We start from the raw sequence: 20,606 nt of genomic DNA on the forward strand, positions 1-20,606 counted from the left end.
TTTTTTAAAATCGATTCGGTAGAATGAGCTTGAATGTGGACGAAAAGCTTAACACTTAACACTCTTTTTCAAATTACAAAAAAACGGCTCGGCAAATCGTCTCACAAAACTGACAAAGTATAGTGCTCATTGAGATACATCAAATGCCTTTTAAATTTCTGAAATCGGTTCAGGCGTTTTTGAGCAAACGTCGACGAAAGGTCTAATTTTGACAAATGCCAAAAAACGATATCAATTTTTGCAAACTTTGACGAATTTTTATAGCTAAACGAGTTGTCGTAGGGCGGTAATATTTTAGTATGATCTAGATATCTAGAAGACTATGGTGTCTACCGTAAAAAAAATCATGAAAATCGTCGAATTTTTTTTTTAAACTTTATTACAAGAAAACGGCCCGTCCGATCTTTACCTAAAACTAATCAGCACGATTCCCAATCAGTATCTTTCGAACGGTTTTTGAATTTTCAGAATCGATTTAGAATTGCGGGCTAAAACGTGGACGAAAATTTTTTCATTTTTCTGCGATTTACAACGAAACGGCTTGGCCGATAATAGCGCGAAACTGACAAACGATAGTCCTCATTGAGATACATCGAATGGCTTTTAAATTTTTGAAATCGGTCCAGCCGTTTTCGAGAAAACGTGAATTTACTGCAAAAAATCTGTTCAGATACACGCACACACACATACTTTTTCCAAATTTGGTCTCATTCGATTCAGAATGGCTTGAAACATCGAGGAAACATAAAATTATCAAATCGGATTTTTTTATGAAAACATAAACTTCTCCTTCGGGAAGTTAAAAAAACGATTTTTGTGACCTTTGACCTTGAAATTTAATAGTTGCGTACACCATATCATATGTGGGTTTTGAGACAGTTTTTAGGGTGTCAATATACAAGTATTTACAGACTTACAGCTGGGTATCTCAAATTCCGAGGTGAAATACTAAAACGACTGGTCTCTATATATTTTAGTTTTAAACTATACACTTCTTATATTTATATATATGGCTTTAAACTAGGTTAAATTAGGCTAGTTTAGCACACAACTGGTATCTTTATCATTTTCTAATTTTTGCCAATTTTTTTTTATTGACTGATATTTTTTGACACTTTTGTTTCATTGGGAATTGTAAAACATGTGTAAAACAAAAGTAATCACCTAAATCAATGATAAAAACAAAATATATCGCACAATCGCAAATTAAACAAATGAAATGGAAAACCCTATGGAAAACATAAATCATACATGAAAAGTTTAGGATTGTGTACTAAATAATGTTCTCAGCAAATTAACAAAATATGAGCGAATCAACAGCCAAAAGGTAATTATACTAATGTTAATTCAAAATAAAAATTATTTTATGTGGTAAGTTACATATTTTGTAATATTATAAAATTATTAATTAATAATTGAAATTAATTAAGAACTTGAAAGTTTTTAATCCATTTAATTAATCATTTTTAATTAGTCATTTAATTAATCTATAGATACAATCAAAAAATTTTTTTTTATTTTTTTATTATGATATAATTGATGTAATATTATATTATATATTCATATTTTATTACAATATAAATTTGTAATATTTTATAAAAATTATGAAATAAAAATTGACAATGACATTGACAAAATATAAACGAATTTAAGATAGAATTAAAAAAAATAAAAAATGAAAAAAAAATTTAGATTAATTAAATGACATTTTGTAAAATGGATTAAAAAATTTCAAGTGTCAAAATTGTACAATGAAATAAATAAAAGTACATTATAGAAATATCAAATAATTCTCGATATTTTGACTTCAAAATTATTCGTTAAAAATTATATTTACAAATTGATTGACATTTGAAAAATAAAACAAAATTTGTGTCAAGTGGTGCATGTTTAATTAAATGGCGGTCAAGATAATGAAACAAAATCAAAAGACAGTTTTTAGAAAGTGAATTAATATGCTATAATTTTTTATGAATTTCAAAAATTGTCGTTAGCAAGTGAGTAAAATGGATTTTGTACAGGTTATGTGTATTTTAATTAAGTTTTTCTGTAGTGAAACGTTGTTTTTTCTATTGATGAAGCAACGAAATAAATCGAAATTGAACAATATTTTTTTGGTTTTTGTTTTATTAATTATTCTCATTACTAAACTTTTAAATTTAAGCGACATCTATTAAAGTAAGTATTTTTAGTTTTTCTACTAACACTTTGAAATATCCATGATATGTCATAGCAAATACATGTGACATCTATATTTTACTTCAATTTCAACATTATTTCAAAATCTCGTTTAAAAAGAGTGTTAAGGATGAAATCTGTTTTAAAATTAAATATTTCCTGCTTCGGAACAGGACAAACGAATCTAAAACATTTAACAAATTGTTGTTTCCACCGAATAAGTTTGCTAGGTGAACATAACCTACAAAAAACTTGTGTTGTTAAATTAGCCCAAAATGTTAATAAAGGCATGATTTATTTCAGAAATTTGTCGAAATTCGGCATCTGGCAGTACGAGTGTACTTTCTAGGCACTACAGTTTCCAAAATTCTTCTAAAATTAGAAAATTCGAAATGCCAAACCATAACAGGAAACCTGAGATGGAAGAAATTAAGCTCAACAATGTCTCTTCAGCAGGTATGTATCACCAAGATAAAGTCATCAGCTATGCAGTCATCAAATTTAAGTGTTTATCTAAAACTCCGAAAGACTTATGGACTGTTGAATTATGATGCTGCTAAGTAAATTCCAAATAGCAGTCCTCAGCTTTTAAATGCACCAAAGTACTAATGGTATAAGCTACCAAAGTAAAGCTATCTAATGTGGTAATCGTAATACAGTAGAACCTCGATTATCCGGACCTCGGTTATAGGGATTCGGGATTATCCGGACTACCAACCACGACCAATTTATATGTATGTACATACCTACAATTCGATTTTTAGCATAATTAATGCTGCAATTTAGTACATGTATGTAATGTCATTGAATTAAAGATATATGTACAAACATAAAGAAGTGTTAATTTCTTAATAAACATTGATTTTTGTTAATATCTATGTATGTAATTTTTATTTTTAATAAATACACAACATTATTCTTCATGCATTTGATTATCCGGATTTTTGATTATCCAAATGCCCATCGACAACAATTAGTCCAGTTAATCAAGGTTCTACTGTAGTAGGAGAGAAAAGGTTTAGTTTATTAGGTTTTTAGTAAAGCATATTGTTGCTTTATGGTTTGTTAATTTTATAAACATTGCTTCATTAACAATTCAGTTCTGACGAAATCCTTTAATTTTTGAGTCGGAAAACTATATCAACATTTACAATGGGATAGATTATGATGACTAAGGTAAGCTACCACATGTTATATTTTTCATTATTTCCTACAAGCACATTGGTAGTATTACACCTCATTTGGTTTTTGAATCATTCCCATCATTTATCATTTTTAATCCATTTGCCTTTAAAGTTGATATAAGTTCGGCTCCAGGTAAAATAAACTCCATTAGAATGTCCTGCAAAGATAACAAGCTTCTTACAATAATCAATTTCTTTCAGATACGTATTGTGAACCTTTTTCTTTTAACCTGATAGTGGCTATGAAGATTTTGTAATCAATAATTTCTTAATTGCATTTAGTAAAATATGAATTCTAATTAGAATGAATATCTTTGAAGTGTTTTTGCTGTGGCTAACTTTGCACAAACATAAAGAAGTGTTCATTTCTTAATAAACATTGATTTTCGTTAATATCTATGTATGTAATTTTTATTTTTAATAAATACACAACATTATTCTTCATACATTTGATTATCCGGATTTTTGATTATCCAAATGCCCATCGACAACAATTAGTCCAGTTAATCGAGGTTCTACTGTAGTAGGAGAAAAAAGGTTTAGTTTATTAGGTTTTTAGTAACGCATATTGTTTCTCTATGCTTTGTTAATTTTATAAACATTGCTTCATTGACGATTCAGTTTTGATGAAATCCTATAATTTTTGAGTCAGAAAACTATCTCAACATTTACAATGGACAGATTATGATGACTAACGTAAGCTACCATATGTTATATTTATCATTATTTCCTACAAACACGTTGGTAGTATTGCACCTCTTTTGGTTTTTAAATCATATCCATATTTATCATTTTGAATCTATTTGCCTTTAATGTTGATAAAAGTTCAACTCCAGGTAACAAAAAACTCCACTAGAATGTCCTGCAAAGATCACAAGCCTCTTACAATAATCAATTTTTTTACCAGATATGTATTGTGAACCTTTTTCTTTTAACCTGATAGTGGCTATAACGATTTTGTAATCAATAATTTCATAGTTGCATTTAGTAAAATATAAATTCTAATTAGAATGAATTTCTTTGAAGTGTTTTTGCTGTGGCTAACTTTGCACTTCCAATTCTTTTGAAATTGAAATAGTCACAGGATTATCTCACTAATGTTATTTTATATTTTAATGTGAAGTGGATTAGCGATATGAAATTTATTTTTTTCTGATTGTCATAGATAATAACACCATTCCGAATTTCGCTCTGTTGAAATCTTTCATTGAAATCAAAATTTGATATGAGAACATAACTGGTTTAATTTTCTGTTTAATATTATTTCAGAGTGGAAGAATGCAAAAAGACTGGGTTCAAGCTCTTTAGAACTTTTACATAATATTGCTATGAAAGTAAAAACACATACAAAAAAGGATATGATGCAGGATATTTCGTTTACGCGAGGTGAAGATATTTGGTACTGCAGTCGTGTCATATATTGGCCTACAGAACTTAAATTTGTTGGGTAACGTATATTGCTAAATGGTGCTGGATTTACAGTAAGGGGCGACAAAATATGTATAGTGAGAAAAAAATTCTATACAATATAATTAACTATTTTGCTTAATAACATTTTTTATTTCAAGAAATATAATTAACAAAACATAATACGATTGCTATGCAAAATTTGAGTTCAAATAACCGTTTATTAAAATTTATTATTTTGCCTTGCCTCTTTCTCCAAACGTAAATTATCAATTACTTATTTTTAATAAGATATTATCAAATTTGGCAATTTGGCTAATATAAAGATTCGTAAACGAGCTGAAAGTTTAAGAAAAATATGTTCTTCAGATCTAGAGCCCTCTTAAGATGACGAATTTGTGCGCTTCCAAGCTTAAAGTGCAAAAAAAAAAATTAAACTAGTGACGCATGGCATTGTGCCTTCAGGCAAATTACTGGAACTTACCGTGCTGAAAATTATATTTTATAAAGAGGTTTAAATTTTTTTGAAAAATGAAAAAAATTACTTAAAAAACTTTTTTTTAATATTTTGAATTTTTTTGATAATTTTGAACTTTTTTCAAAGCAATCGCGCTGCGTAACTGTTTCAGAGACGAAATATCGAAAACCAATTACAGTTTTTTAAAATGGCTGGACCTGTCTGTGCCAGAAACTAATCAGCACGTCTCTCCAATACAAATCTAATACCTTTTTAATTATTCAAGACAATTTCAAGAAACGGATCAAATGATTTGAATGATTCGATTCCTTTTGATAAGGAGTGGTGCTGATTAGTTATTAGTTATTAGGCCAAGGCAGGTCCAACTGTTTCGAAGATACGGGCTAAAATACCAAAAATGATAATTCAGTTTTTGAGCAACGGAGCGTCCAATATCTTTCAAAAAAATGTACATGTATTATCAAAATGAAGAACTGTTTAAATTTGTGGGAGGCAGGTCTAGCGGTTTCGGTGATCTAATAAAAAAATTTGAAAAAGAAACATTTGGCGGTCTAAAATGATTAGAAATTTACACGTCAAATTACCAGATATTCTATAGATATTTTAATAATAAGTATAAATTTTGATTACTTTTGTTTTTGTTTCTGTTTACTTTTGTTCTATATTTTGTATCTACGCAGCGCGATTGCTTTAAAAAAATGTTCAAAATGTCCAAAATATTTCAAAATATAAAAAACGCTCAAATTTTTCAAAAAAGAAAAAAAAATAATACATAAGGAAAAAAATAATACATAAATTTAAGTATCAATTATTATGAATTTTTTTCTAAAATTGATTTTTTTCAAAGTTTTAAAGAAATATTACTTTTTTATTACATTTTTTAATTTTAATTTTCGTACGGGAAGTTGCAGCAATTTGCCTTAAGGCACGATGCCAACCACCACTATTTATAGTATGCAATGCGTAATAAATTTTCGGCAATCAAATAGTTATTATAATTTGAGGAAAATAATATATAAAGACTATATAACTAAAATTTCAGAGATGGAGCGGCATTTTTGTCAATGCTCCAGGGCGCCAAATTTCAAAATCAGGCCCTGTTTATTTAATTAAAGTTAAGTTTAATCGACCGCGTTTTTAGAAAGTACTCGTTTGTAACTATTAGGCGAATGTGTGTTTTTCAATATTGTATTATTCTTAAACCATTTGTCAAAAATAACTAAAATGTTTGAAAATCTGCACAAAATTGAAAAACCTGCAATAGTTTCTTACATTATAATGATTCACAGTGACTTGGTATACTTATAAATCAAGCTTATATAAATTAATTGATTTCATATTGAATAAGTCGATCATCACACATGTCGCAAAGTTTGTACAATTTTACTTAAGACAAAAAGCTTAGTGTTTTACTTAAGGCAAAAAGCTTAGTTTATTGTTTTTGTCGCCGCTTATGCCAAACTTTTACAAATTTAGTTAAATAGTTTTATAGTAGAATCTGTGTTTTTACTAGTTATTCTATATTACCTTTTATTTATTTATTCATAATAATTGATATTTAAATTTATGTATTATTTTTTTTCTTATGTATTATTTTTTTAGGAAGGGGAGCAACAAAAAAATAGCAGCCCAAAACTGCGCAAAAAATATTTTGAGTTATTTGTTGATATCGAAGAAAATCAACTCAAAGTATGAACCTATATTGTATACAAAAAACGAGTTAAAAGAACTACTTACAACAAAACTTGTTGACATTACATTACCGTCAAATCTCATTGGAGAAGTCCGAGAACTAAACCAGTTATTCGATGATCAGATTGGTTAGTACAGATTGTTCAACAATTGAAATATTTATTTTAAATGTTATATTTTTGTTACAGTTCCTATCTTGAGGGACAACAATCAGTTCTCGAAACGTGATCCAGATTTTGGCTATGAAACAAGCTCAAATCAAAGTTAATATTAATAAGTAGATTATTTTAGTAGTAAATGATTATAATCTCACTAATTTATATTTATTTTAGGTGGTGATAGTTTGCCACATAGTCATAAAAATATATCATATACAAGAATTCAAAGAAGAAATGCAGTGTTGACGGAACGTGCGGAAAAAATCCTAAACAATGAACATTCTGCAAGAAAAAAATTTCCAATTTTTAACTATAGGTTTGTACTTTTTTTGTTTCGTAATTGTTTTTTTAGAATACCGTAATATCACGATTCATCAAAGTAGAGCTGTTAACATGCAAATAATAAGTTAGAAAGGAAATTGCTTATGAATTTTTTTATAATAAAAACTAGTTGTAAGTAGCATTTTGCCTTAAGGCAAGTTGATAAGAATTGTAATTCAGCTATTTAGATGAAATAAAATGTTCAATGTACTTATACTTAATCAGTAAGAATTGAGATTCAGCTATTTAAGGGGGTATTCTACTGTAGAATTTTGAAAAAATCGAAATATTTTTTTTTTCATATTTTCAAAGTTTAGTTATTCAAAAATATGTCATTAAAAGGATTTTTTAAAATTACTATTATTTCCTGAGTTATATCCGTTTTAGTGACATGGCCTCGGTTCGGGTCTGACCGAGTCTCAAAACTTTGAAGGCGTTTTTCTCGGAACTACTTTTTTCGAGCTGGCGGTAAGGAGTTCTAATTAACCGATTTACTTTAAATTTGGAGAGGATCTTCTCTATACATCGCTTTATCGCATGGACCTGTCCCAAAACTATAACTTTTCATTTAGTATTTTTAAAAAATTCGGAATTGTTAAAAAAAAACATGAAAAAAAAAATTTTTTTCAAACTGCCGCCATTCAAACAAAAAAAAATTTTTTAACTTATCCAAGGTTCATACGATAGCGGCATCTATAATAATTAAGAATTCATCTATTTTTTATATTTCGGATCACCAGGAGGGTTGGAATCATGTACGCCATGACACCCTCTTTTTTTTGAGCCCCCACTTTGACTGCTCATAACTTTGTGAAATCTAATTTTTTTTTTAAATATTTTTTTATGTAATAATAAAATATCAATAAACAAATGATAAAAAAATCGATAGTAAAAATATTATTTTTTTCCTTTATACAGCGCTTCAAAAACCGGGCAAAATGCATGCTTCTACAGTAGAATACCCCCTTAAATGGATTAATAATTGCTTATTTGGAATAGAACAGTTTATTTAACACATGTTCTGAATGTTTTCACATTGGGCTTAAAAATGTATTTTAGTGGAGTGTGGACGTAAACTGTAATCAGTAGCTACCAACAAAGCAGCACCGAACGTACAGATGCTTTAGCATAGATTCTGATTAGAAACTCTTAATCTAAATAGCATAGATTCTGATTAGAATAGCAAAATTCTAAACTTTGATGAAGTTTTGTAATTCAACCGCTTATCGTAGACCTATAATATTTTTGTGGTATTTCAGGAAATTCATAGTTCATAAACGACTCGGCCGATCTTTGCCAAAAACTAATCAACGCATTTTCCAAACAATATCTTTCTAAACGTGGACGAAAGATTTTACACTTTTTTGTCAAATACAAAGAAACGGCTAGGCCGATCGTCGCGCAAAACTAATCTATGCTAGTCCTTATCAAGATATATTGAATCGATTTTAAATTGTTAATAAAACGAACCATTTATTTTACACAAAAATAAAAGTAATGTAAACCAATATATTTACAAAAACAAATTGTTATTCTGTATATTCCCTATTTCGAATGTTGTGCCTTTTCGCCAAAAAGGGCCAATTAAAGGGGTTTAGCGCCTTCTTTTTGTGTTCTTTTGGAAGTTGTTGATGAGTGGATAAACTATGTTAACGCCTCATAACTTGCTTTCGAATTTTTGTCAAAATTTGATTTATTGCAATTACCATTGAAAGTTCTATTTGCTATTTTTTGAAATTACTACTAACGAAAACTTCTTGTAGGGTGAATTATAGTAATCACAAAAAGTCGAAAATGAACATTTTTGCATATCATTACGTTTTAGGATCATGTGATGTTAGCACGCCTTAGGAAAAATTGATGTACTCGTGTGTGTGAGTGCATGTAGTATATGTTTGTATGTTTGGATACAATTTTTCGTCCACGATTTCGAGAGGACGGATCATTTGATTTGAATGATTTAAAAGTTCAAATTGAATCGTATTAATGCGGAGACGAGCTAATTACTTTTTGGCAAAGGCAGATCCAGCTGTTTCAAAAATGAGGGGTAAAAAGTAACAAGAATGGCAATTCTAAAAGAACGGAGCGTCCGATTTGAATGATTCAAAAAACATATCTGTATTGATATAACGAAGAATTGGTTAAATTTTAGAGACAGTAGGAGTAGCGGTATTCGGCGGAGATCGAATAAAAAACAGTTTTAAAAAATGCCAAATTTTTATTACATTTCTATGGGTTTCGTGCCAAAATTTGTAATGTTTAGCCGTTAGACTGTGACGCGGCGTAACGCGCTAAGCAACAGGATTCATTGCTTCGAAAGAAAATTTAACTTTTCAAAGAAATTTAAAGCATGCGTAACTTGCCTTAAGGCACGATGCCGTGCACGACTAGTTAACTTCTTGCTTTGGTAAATGCCTCAGATAATTATTAAAAAGATTAGTTGCTGTTTTCTAGAAGTATTTCTTCGCTATTTAACTTCTCTAACTTTGTTTCGTTAATTCCACGATTTCTACGGTAAAGAAAGCAGCGTTAATCGCGGTATTACGGACTAATTTTTATATGATGAATAAATGAATGAATTATGATTTATTTGGTACTTAGCTAATTTCTATAAAATTTCAGAGAACAATTATTGGATTTGCTTGAATTTAATCAAGTTGTAGTGATAAAAGGAGAACCAGGGTGTGGAAAAAGTACACAAGTGCCCCAATATATAATGGAGGAAGCATCAATAAATGGTTTCGGCAATGAATGTAACATTCTAATTACACAACCTCGAAGAATAAGTGCAATCAGTTTAGCACGAAGAATAGCTGAAGAGCGAAATGAAAGGGTGAAGTATATTTTTAATTTTTGAAATAAAAGGACTACAATATTTCGATTTAAAAAACAGTATTCAGTTCATATCACAGAAATATTTATTAATTTTTCTAAATAAGTATGCTTGCTAGAAAATCCGATTTGCTAATTTCGTTTTCCAGACGTTTCACGAAACGAAATGGGATGAAATTTGTGTGCATGGGCTAAAATTTTAATATATAAAAAATTTAAATGAAAAAAGAATGAAACTCCATCAGAATAATGTCTCTTGTCTCAAATATTTTTAGCAAAAGTACAATTTGTATAGTTTGAAATAAATAAAATAAAATTTAAAAAAGAATAAATAAATAAATAAATTTATAAACAAATAAATTTCAACAATGATAAGTTGCTCGCATTATATGTATAACTTTTAGTTTGAATATGGTCTTTATCAGAAATATTTAAATCATTATTTTATCAATATCAATTAAGTCGATTATATAACTTTATATAATTTAACTTATAATATTATATACATATTATAAGTTAAATTACAATATATATAACTTATAATATAATATAATATATAATAATAATTTTATTTATTTAATTAGTTACATTATTATATAACTTTATATAATTTAACTTTATATTATATTACAAGCCTATATAACTTTCTTTGCATAATCTCTCATATCAGGCGCCCCAGTCTGACTGAGATATGAAAATAATATATCAATAAAAAAAAAAATTGGAATTGACATACCCAACAAAAGCTAATTATGATTTTAACGTACAAAAAGATTGTTAAAGTATACTAATACAAAATATATATTTATTTATTTCATAATAAAATAATTAAAACTATTTTATTTTTAGCTCGGTGATGTCGTTGGATATCAAGTGAGATTGAATTCAATTACTCCTGATAATACAGGAGGTAATATACTATTTTGTACCACTGGCATCGCATTGAAGAAAATTCAATATGATCCTCTCTTGCAAGCATACTCTCATCTTATAATTGATGAAGCACATGAGCGAGATGCAGACATCGATACTTTATTGCTTTTAGTTAAATATTCTATGAAACAGAATCCAAATCTTAAAGTAATTGTAATGAGTGCAACAATGAACGCAGAATTGTTTAGGAATTATTTCAATAATGGTGCAATATTAACAATACCTGGTTTTACATATCCAGTTACAATGAACTTCCTAGATGACATGAAGAAGTTACCAATGTTGAAAAAATATTTTAAGTGTACAAATGAGGAGAGGCCTCTAATATTTGAAGAAGAGGTTGCTGGTTTGATAAATTGGATTCACAAAAATAGACCATCTGGTGCTATACTTTGTTTTCTTCCAGGATGGCAGGAAATTATGATGGTTCGAGAACACTTAGAGGATTTGAATAACTCGTCGTTACAAATTTTGGTAGCCCATTCAAAAGTATCAACCGAGATGCAAAATAAAATTTTTCATGTTCCTCCACTAAATGTGAGGAAGGTAATTCTGTCCACTAATATTTGTGAGACAAGTATTACAATTAATGATGTGTCATATGTTGTCGATTGTGGAGTGCACAAAAATAGAAATGTTCTACCTTCTGGTTTACAAAGTTTGGAAGTAGACTGGATTTCGCAGGCTAGTGTAAAACAGCGCCAGGGTCGCGCTGGTCGCGTTAAATCTGGTGAAAGCTTTCACCTGTTTACAAAGAAGCGATATGATGCGCTAGATCCGCATACACTTCCGGAAATCCTCAGAATGCCCCTGCAGAAAGTTATTTTGGATAGCAAGACTTATCATTATGGTCAAACAGCCCAAGAGTTTTTAAGCCAGCTGATAGAACCTCCACCTGAGAGCAGAATTGAACAAGCGGTGAATGAGTTAATTGGCATGTCAGCTCTCGATGAAGATGAAAACTTAACACCTTTAGGAAAAAGAATTGCGTGGTTCTCGTTACCACCTAAATTGTCAAAGGCCTTAATTCACGCATCTATTTTTAAATGTTTTGATCCGATACTTACAATTTCTACAATGTATTCAACTGATGGTGAAGCAGGAGTAAGTGATACAAGAGAAGGTATTGATAAATGTATTATTTACTTCATTATTTATTATGGCATGTCTTCAATCAATATTGATTTTTGCCAGTTTTATGTCATTCTAGATCATGTAAAAACATTAACTTCTCTTTTGGGAAGTTAGTAATCTGCTTGCCTTTAGTACATTGACGAACAACGTTATTTATATACATAATTTATATTAGAATAAAATATAACTTCTTTTTTCATCTAAGTATTGCTATGTTCAATATTTTATATTTTGTATTTTTCAGATAATCGTTTTCTCAAAGCACAGTATGACAAACTCAGCGACCACGTAGCTGTGGTCAAAATTTATAATGATTGGAAAAATTGTAGAGAATCTTCCAGCATGAAATTTAATGAAAAAATTATGAAACAAACTGAACGTATGGATTTATTATGAAATTTAAATATTATCTCAAATGAGAAGTAAAGTATATTACATTTTTTATTGCAGAATTACGGGAGCTTCATGCGGAGAATGTGTATGCTTGTGGAATTTTGAATAAATCAGATGATTATAGATTAGAAAACTCCGAATGCAATGAATTTGCTAATAATGATGAGTTGATGAAAGCAATATTATTTAGTGGTGTCGCTTCAATATGTGAATATCATACTCATAAAATTGTAAAAGGATTACCTAAAAGATCTCCACATTTCTCTAATGTGTAAGTAATTATAAATGATTGTGAATTCAGTTACTCTTAATTTTTATCATGAAAAAGTTAAGTATTTAAAAGTTTTCACATATTTTAAAGTGATGTAGTTTTCCATCTTCTGGAGGTATTTCATTTTACTCACTTTTTACTTTCTGAAGATAATTTCATCAGAAAATTCGATTTGCTAATAAGTTTTGGCATTCTGAATATGAGTGAGCCAGCATTTAGTCGTTTTTTTTTTTTCAAAAACGGCTGAATAGATAAAAAATTAAAAAGGTATTCCATTAAAATCGTTAAACACTCGCGTTGTATGAGACGGTCGGCCGAGCCGTTTGTAAGTAAAGCGAAAAATTATTAAGGAAAGATATTCTTTCGAAATCGGGATGTCAAAGATCGGTTGTGTCGTTTCTTTGTAATCGATAGTTTAAAACGCCTGGGGGTCCTCAGCGCCCGCATGCAAGATTTGTTCTAGCGCCCCCTCCCCCCAATAACTTAAACTCTTTTAACATTTATCATTAAAATTATACAAATATTTACGTAAGTTCATACAAAAAAATTAGATATAATCTACAAGCGTATAAAATACATTGATTTTAATTTTATTCAAAAAATCGAAGCGGTTTGCGGGTTGACCGTAATTAAATATTTTATATGTTCGAGTATTTCTGACATATATATAATAATAATATTTGGGTTTTGAAACATTTTACTTATTTAATTTTAAACATTTAAACATTCGTTTTTCATGTTGGATGTTTTAAATTTCATTTTAATTTTTTTTTTTCATTATTTACAATATCCAAAATTGCATCGTAAACTTCTTCTTATCGATATCGTAAGGGTCGAATTGTATTCATGTTTACTTTTTCATCTGATTGATTATATCAGATTGTTTTAACGTATTTTAAAAGATGCAACGAAATTACATATTTTCTGAACTATATCGAAAACAAAACACAATTATATTTGTATCTGTATTATTTCTGCTTCGTTAATAATCAAATTTAGTATGGATACCACTAGGCATAAAAAAAGCTCACGATTTCTGTTTCTAAGTACATTTTGTTTCCATTTTTCATATTTGCTCTATTTCTAAAAACCTAACCCAAATTTAATCAGATGCGAAATATTTTCAACAAAAACAAAAGTTACACTTAAGTTTCTCGGTCTCAATAAGTCATTTTCTAAGCACTGACTTTCCATTTACCATTTTTCTCTATTATAATTTGTATCTATTTTTTAACAAGTTCCGTTCAAACTAAATCAGCTTCCAATTTTTCGTCAATAATGCCTAATAATTTAAACTTTCATAGGTTTGCGCTTACGGTATTGAACACTAGATAATTTCTTTTTCTATTCCATATTAACTTCAATCGAAACTTAAATAGAGGCTTACGACAAGTTGGCTGCGGTTCTAGAAAATACTGTGTATATATTAGGCGTCTGTTCATTATTTAATAATATGTAATATTTAAACAATTTGTAGAAAATAACTTATATGTTTGATTAATTTGCACAATATTGAATAATTTTTTATAAAATAACACTTTCGCTACGAGTGGAGCTATACGAGCCAGCAAGCTGTCCAAGTATTTGTTACACAAAATATTTTAAGATTATTTAGTCATTTTCAATAAAAACGTTTTAAAAATTAAATTGACGTGCATCCTAACCAACTAGCATGTCATTTATACCAGGCTCAAAAGAAATGTTAGTAGAAAAATGTTTAATTTATAATTTGAAATTTTGAGTCAAATTAAACATTTAAATTATAACATAGTTTATCAACTTTTTAATATTATTTAATTCATAATATTAATTAAGGGGCACAGCTAGTATGACAACCTAAAAAAAGCGCTAATTATGGGAATTAAAAAAAAGAAAACTAGTGAATCCATATATTTAAAATTTTGAGGGTATATTTATACATGTTTTGAGAATACATAGTCAAATTGTTGAAATAAAATATTAAATATTTTTGAAATGACACGCAATCTCCGGCGGCACTAAAAAAAAGGTCCTCCACTGCTGGAGTGATTGCAGTCTTCTAAAAAAGAAGAAGAAAATTTCACACTAGATGTTCCCCTTAATATGAAATGCTATTACTATTAATATAGTTGAAATTGTTACCATATATTTTTCTTTAGTGATCATAAAAAAGTAAAAGCACGTTTTCTCCAACAACTAAATAATCAATTGCTTATAGCAAATTCACTTATATTATTATATTTCTTTTTAGATCTCAACAAATTCTACAAATTACCTGCCAAAGTGTGCTATACGATCGTACAAGCTTTCCTTCACCATTTTTGTGTTACATTTCTGAGTTACACTCAGTTGAAAGGCGTAGATCTTTAGTATCAGAGGCTTCTGTGCTATCACCCTTAGCTCTAATGCTGTTCAATGAATCGGGAATAGCATGCGATTTTGAGGACACGAATGGAAATCGTGCTTCAGATGAATGTCACAAAACAATTACCATTGTAGATCATGATGTCAAATTGAAATGTCATGATGAGTAAGTATATATTTCGAGTAGTTTAGTTAATAATATAAATAATACAATAGAGGGTAAATCAGTACTTGCATTTTAATTATTTATAATAATTACAATTTATACTAGTAGTGAGTTATACGTGTGTATACTTAGCACCATGATGGTGGAAATTGGCAAAACTGATATGACCTGATTTTTTGACGATTTTGCTGCTGTCGATTGGTGTAAACTAAATTTTTTTTGTTCTTTCCTTTCTCGGGATAAATGGGGGGGGATTATTGAAATATTGTTAACTAATTTGTCTCTTTAGACTATTTCAAGTAAAAGTACATAGATCTAAATGCATCAAATTACTTAGCACAGCGGATTGCCATCCGTTTCCATACTACGAAAAAACCAAGATTATAAAATTTAATTTTTTGAAAATTTCTTTTTTGCATCGCAGAACAAAAAAATCACAGATTCCGAAACAATTTTTAAACTTTTTAAAAAGTGTCCTATTTTTTTAAATTGGTGAATTTGGAAATTTTTCGATGCGTAAAAATCTATGATGGGTAAAATGTTTCAGAAAATGAATTGCACCATACGACAGCAAAAAAAAATCACTGATAACGATGGATTTTTTTTTAACTTCCCGTAGGGTAAGTTATTGTAATGGGCCGAAAATCGGAATTGAAAATTTTTACATTTCTCGACATTTTGAAGGTTTCTGAACATTTTGGCTACTTCAGAAAAAATGGATGTGTGTGTGTGTGTGTGTATGTATGTATGTATGGATACAATTTTTCGTCCACGTTCTCGGGCGTACGGATCAACCGATTTAAATGGTTCAAAAAACAATCGATTCCTATTGATAAGGAGATGTCCTGATTAGTTTTTAGCAAAGGCAGGTCCAGCAGTTACGGAGATAAAGAGCAAAGAGTGCAGAAAATAGAAATCGAGTTTTTGAGAGAACGGAGCATCCGATTTGAATGATCTAAAAAACATTCAATTAGTAATGATTGGGAGAAGTGGTTATTAGTTTTTCGCAAAGGCAGGCCAAGCCATTTCGAAGATACGGAGCTAAATGTACAAAAAATGGCAGTTTTTGAGAGAATTAAGCGTCCGATTCAATTGATTCAAAGAACTTTCTGCTTGTCTTAACAAAATTATTGATTTTGGATAAAAATGTTTCAATTTTTTTTTTTTAATTTTTTGTATATCGAAAATAATTCAGATTTTATTTTTAATTCTGACTATAGTTCTAATATACTTTAAACAAATAATTTCAACTCTGCAATTCAGTTTATATAATTCTTATAAATATTAGACAATGTTACAATATTTATAATAATCTATTTGAAAACATTCAGTATTCCTCGAACATATCGTTACGGTACGGGAAGTTCCAGCAATTTGCCTTAAGGCACGATGCCACCCACCCCACTATTTTTTTTGCATTTTCAGAGGGGTCGGTGCTGACTATTCGTATAGTTAGCACCGAATTTGGCCCCACCCATTTATCTCGAGAACGGAAAGAGCAAAAAAGTTTTAGTTTACACCAATCGACAGCAAAAAAATCGTCAAAAAATCAGGTCATATCAATTGCCAATTTCCACCACACGTGTGGGTTGCAATAAACGTGCTTGTACTATCATAGTACGTACAGGTACTATCATCAATCGTAGTACGATGTAGTGGTGATCATAGTATGATGTAGGAAATACAATACCGGTAGGCCGCCCGAATTTTCTGCGGTTTTAATGCCGGTAGTTATATTAAAAATATCGATATTTTCGGTATTTTTACATAAGCGCTATTTCATACATATTACACTCGAATTTAAATTCCTCGGAACAAATTTATATTTAAATTCCATAATCGCATCAACAGATTGTATCTTTAAGTGGCTCTATGGTATAAACAAATATCAAAGTATAATCTCAACTCGTCATTAAACTGATTATTGCTTCATATCGTGTTACAATAAATAAAATAGGACTGATAGATAATGATGTTTATTTCATATTATGTAAAACTGTAACGGTTTTGTAAAATGATATCTGCGCTAAATGTTTTATATCATAAATACTCACAATCAACATAATAAAGATTACCACTGCGTACAATAATTACTAAATATTTTTAACTTCCCGAAGGAGAAGTTTATGTTTTCATCAAAAAATCCGAATTGCTAATTTTATGTTTTCTCGACGTTTCAAGCCATTCTGAATCGAATGATACCAAATTTGGAAAAAGTATGTGTGTGTGTGTGTGTGTGTGTGAACAGATTTTTTGCCGTAAATCGACGTTTTCTCAAACACGGCTGGACCGATTTCAAAAATTTAAAAGCCATTCGATGTATCTCGATGAGGACTAGCGTTTCTAACTTTTGTACGACGATCGGCTGTTTCTTTGTAAATCGCAGAAAAGTGAAAAATTTTTCGTCCACGTTTTAGGCCGCAATTCTGAATCGATTTTGAAAATTCAAAAATTGTTCGAAACATATTGGTTCGGAATCGACCTGATTAGTTTGTGGTAAAGATCGGCCGGGCCTTTTCTTGTAATAGAGTGTTAAAAACGATTTTCATAAAAAATTTTTGACGGTAGATACCATAGTCTTATAGATCATGCTAAAATATTACGGTCCTATGACAAGTAGTTTAATTTTAAAAATTCGTCAAAGTTTACAAAAATTAGCGTCGTTTTTTGACGTTTGTCAAAAAAAGTTGTGATTTTGCATATTTATTTCAATTACTATATATTTTCAGTTTTTTTGCATTAGCTTTATTAAATATATATAATATATATATATATATATATATATATATATATATATTAATATAGTATTTACTATATTTGGCGTACGATTTTCTTGGGTTAATACTACAATTTTGGCTTTTTTATATTTTTTTAAAAATTTAACTTCCTTTTTATCATTAATAATAGATATACATTTAAAAAATGAACTAGTGGCGCATGGCATCGTGCCTTAAGGCAAATTGCTGAAAATGAAACTCGTACTGTATTAAAATATTCGAGAAATTTTAAATATATTTAGTCTGAATAAAAATTAAAATCCGAATAATTTTAGATAATTAAAGAAAATGAAAAGATTTTTTTTTGAAATTTTGGAAATTAGATTTTTTGTGAAATTCGTTTTGAATTATTCAAAAAACTTTCTGCTTGTGTTGACTAAACGATTGCTTTTGGGAAAAGAATTATTTTTCAATTTTTTTTAATATCGAAAAAATATTATTTTTGAATATGAAAAATAATTCGGTTTTTAATTTTAAAGTTTTAAAGCTCACTTATATACCTTTTATAAATCATTGATTTTTTTTTTTGTTTCGGGCGACATTCATTAGCTAAATCGTGTCAACCGTTTTGGTATAGATTTTTCGCGAGGGACATTTCAAGTTCAAAAGGCAAATTGCTGGAACTTTCTGTACCAAAAATTATATTTTTAAAAAAGATTAACATTTAAAAAAAAAATTCACTCTGAAAAAATTAGATTTTTGAGAAACTATAAATTTTTGACTAAAACTTACTTTTTTTTTAATAAAAAAAGACTTTTTGAAGAAAAATTCATTTTGAAATATTTTGGAAATTTTTTTTTCAAAGCAATCGTACTGCTTTAACTGCATAGAGACGAAATATCGAAGCGCGTAAGCGCTGCGTCGCCGTCTAACGGATAAACACTGGTACGGTACCCATAGGAATGTAAACAAAATTTGTACTTATTGTTAGAATCTCTATAAAATATCTGATAATTTGATGTGCATATGTCTAATGATCATTTTCGACCGCCAAATGGATTTTTTTTTACTTTTTTTACTAGATATCCGAAACCGCTAGACCTACCTTCATGAAAATTTGATCAGTTCTTCATCTTGTTAATACAAGTAAAATGTTTTTTGAATTATTCAAATCGCTCTATTCTCTTAAAAACTGAGTTACCATTTTTGGCACTTTTTGCTCCATATCTTTGGAGCGGCTAGACCTGCCTTTGCCAAAAACTAATCAGCACGTCTCCTTATCAATACGAATCGAATGTTTTTTGAATTATTCAAATCGCTTCATCCGTGTTCCCGAAATCGTCGACGAAAATTTGTATCCGAACACACACACACACACGCTCACACACACACACACACATACATCCATTTTTTTTAAGGTATGCCAAAATGTTCAGAAGGTTTTGATACGTAAAGATATATAAAAATTTTCATTTTCGATTTTTTTGCTATTACTATAACTTGCCCTACGGGAAGTTAAAAACAGTATCAAAAACCAGGCCATAAGGTTAATTTTAGTTTTATTAAAAATTTAATTTCATGATATAAAAAATTGAAATGTTACAGGCAAATTGAAGATCTGGTCAAACTACGTCTCGTAATATTTGACACTTTACAGTATTTTATCATAAATCAAGGAAAGGCAGATCTTGATCATGAACGCCATAACGAAATGTGCAATTTTAGAGATAATGTAGTGTCATTAGTGATCAAGTTATTAAACAGGATGAAGTATTGTAGTTAAATCAATTCTTAGTTTATCATGAAGTCTGTGATCTTTATACATATATGAAGGATAAAGTTATGTTTTATATTCTTCAATAAAGGATAGATTTAATTTTCAATGTTTTATTTTTTCGATTTTTAAAACATTTCTAACATCTTTTTAGGATATTTTTTACAGTTTTTATTTATATATGAGCTGAGTTAAAAGATCGCGCTTTACTTCAGTCAAAATTGTGCGAGTTGCTTAAAAGTTTGATATCCATACGTTTCTGCTAACATCCTAGCTTTCTTTCAGTGGAATATCATTATAATTGTATGATCAAGTCAGCTTTGGGGACTTGTTCGAGAGGTCCCGGGTTCGATGCCCACTTCGAGCAGCCTGTTGTCAGGCAGCAGTGACAACGATTTTCACTTGGAAATATAGATAGCAATATGTTTTCAAGTGAAAATAGCCCTCACCCGGCATTGCTGAATCTATAAAATTACTTGCCCTATTACAGAAATTGTAATACGGAGATGTGACAACTGATTGGGTTGCCATCTGTCAAACAGACTAGTATTAAGTCAATATTAGCACAACAGCTTATAGGACTATTAGGTTCTGATTGCTGTTCAGAAGTAATAAAAAAAAGTCA

General features: G+C 29.3%; 1 protein-coding gene across 1 annotated transcript; it reads left to right on the plus strand.

The window, feature by feature from the left end:
• The first annotated feature begins 2,255 nt into the window (after positions 1-2,255).
• On the plus strand, positions 2,256-20,016 carry LOC113373564 (putative ATP-dependent RNA helicase DHX30). The gene is made up of 12 exons (XM_026613858.1): positions 2,256-2,408; positions 2,482-2,634; positions 4,632-4,809; positions 6,850-7,067; positions 7,128-7,202; positions 7,272-7,413; positions 10,041-10,251; positions 11,100-12,306; positions 12,562-12,696; positions 12,768-12,981; positions 15,212-15,490; positions 19,813-20,016. The coding sequence occupies exons 1-12, from the start codon at positions 2,309-2,311 to the stop codon at positions 19,988-19,990; spliced, it is 3,090 nt and encodes a 1,029-aa protein (XP_026469643.1). The 5' UTR covers positions 2,256-2,308; the 3' UTR covers positions 19,991-20,016.
• Positions 20,017-20,606: the final 590 nt, after the last annotated feature.

This window comes from Ctenocephalides felis, unplaced genomic scaffold, assembly GCF_003426905.1.
Source record: "Ctenocephalides felis isolate EL2017-DRISC unplaced genomic scaffold, ASM342690v1 CF-g0.4_SCAFFOLD_00845, whole genome shotgun sequence".
NCBI classification, from domain to species: domain Eukaryota; kingdom Metazoa; phylum Arthropoda; class Insecta; order Siphonaptera; family Pulicidae; genus Ctenocephalides; species Ctenocephalides felis.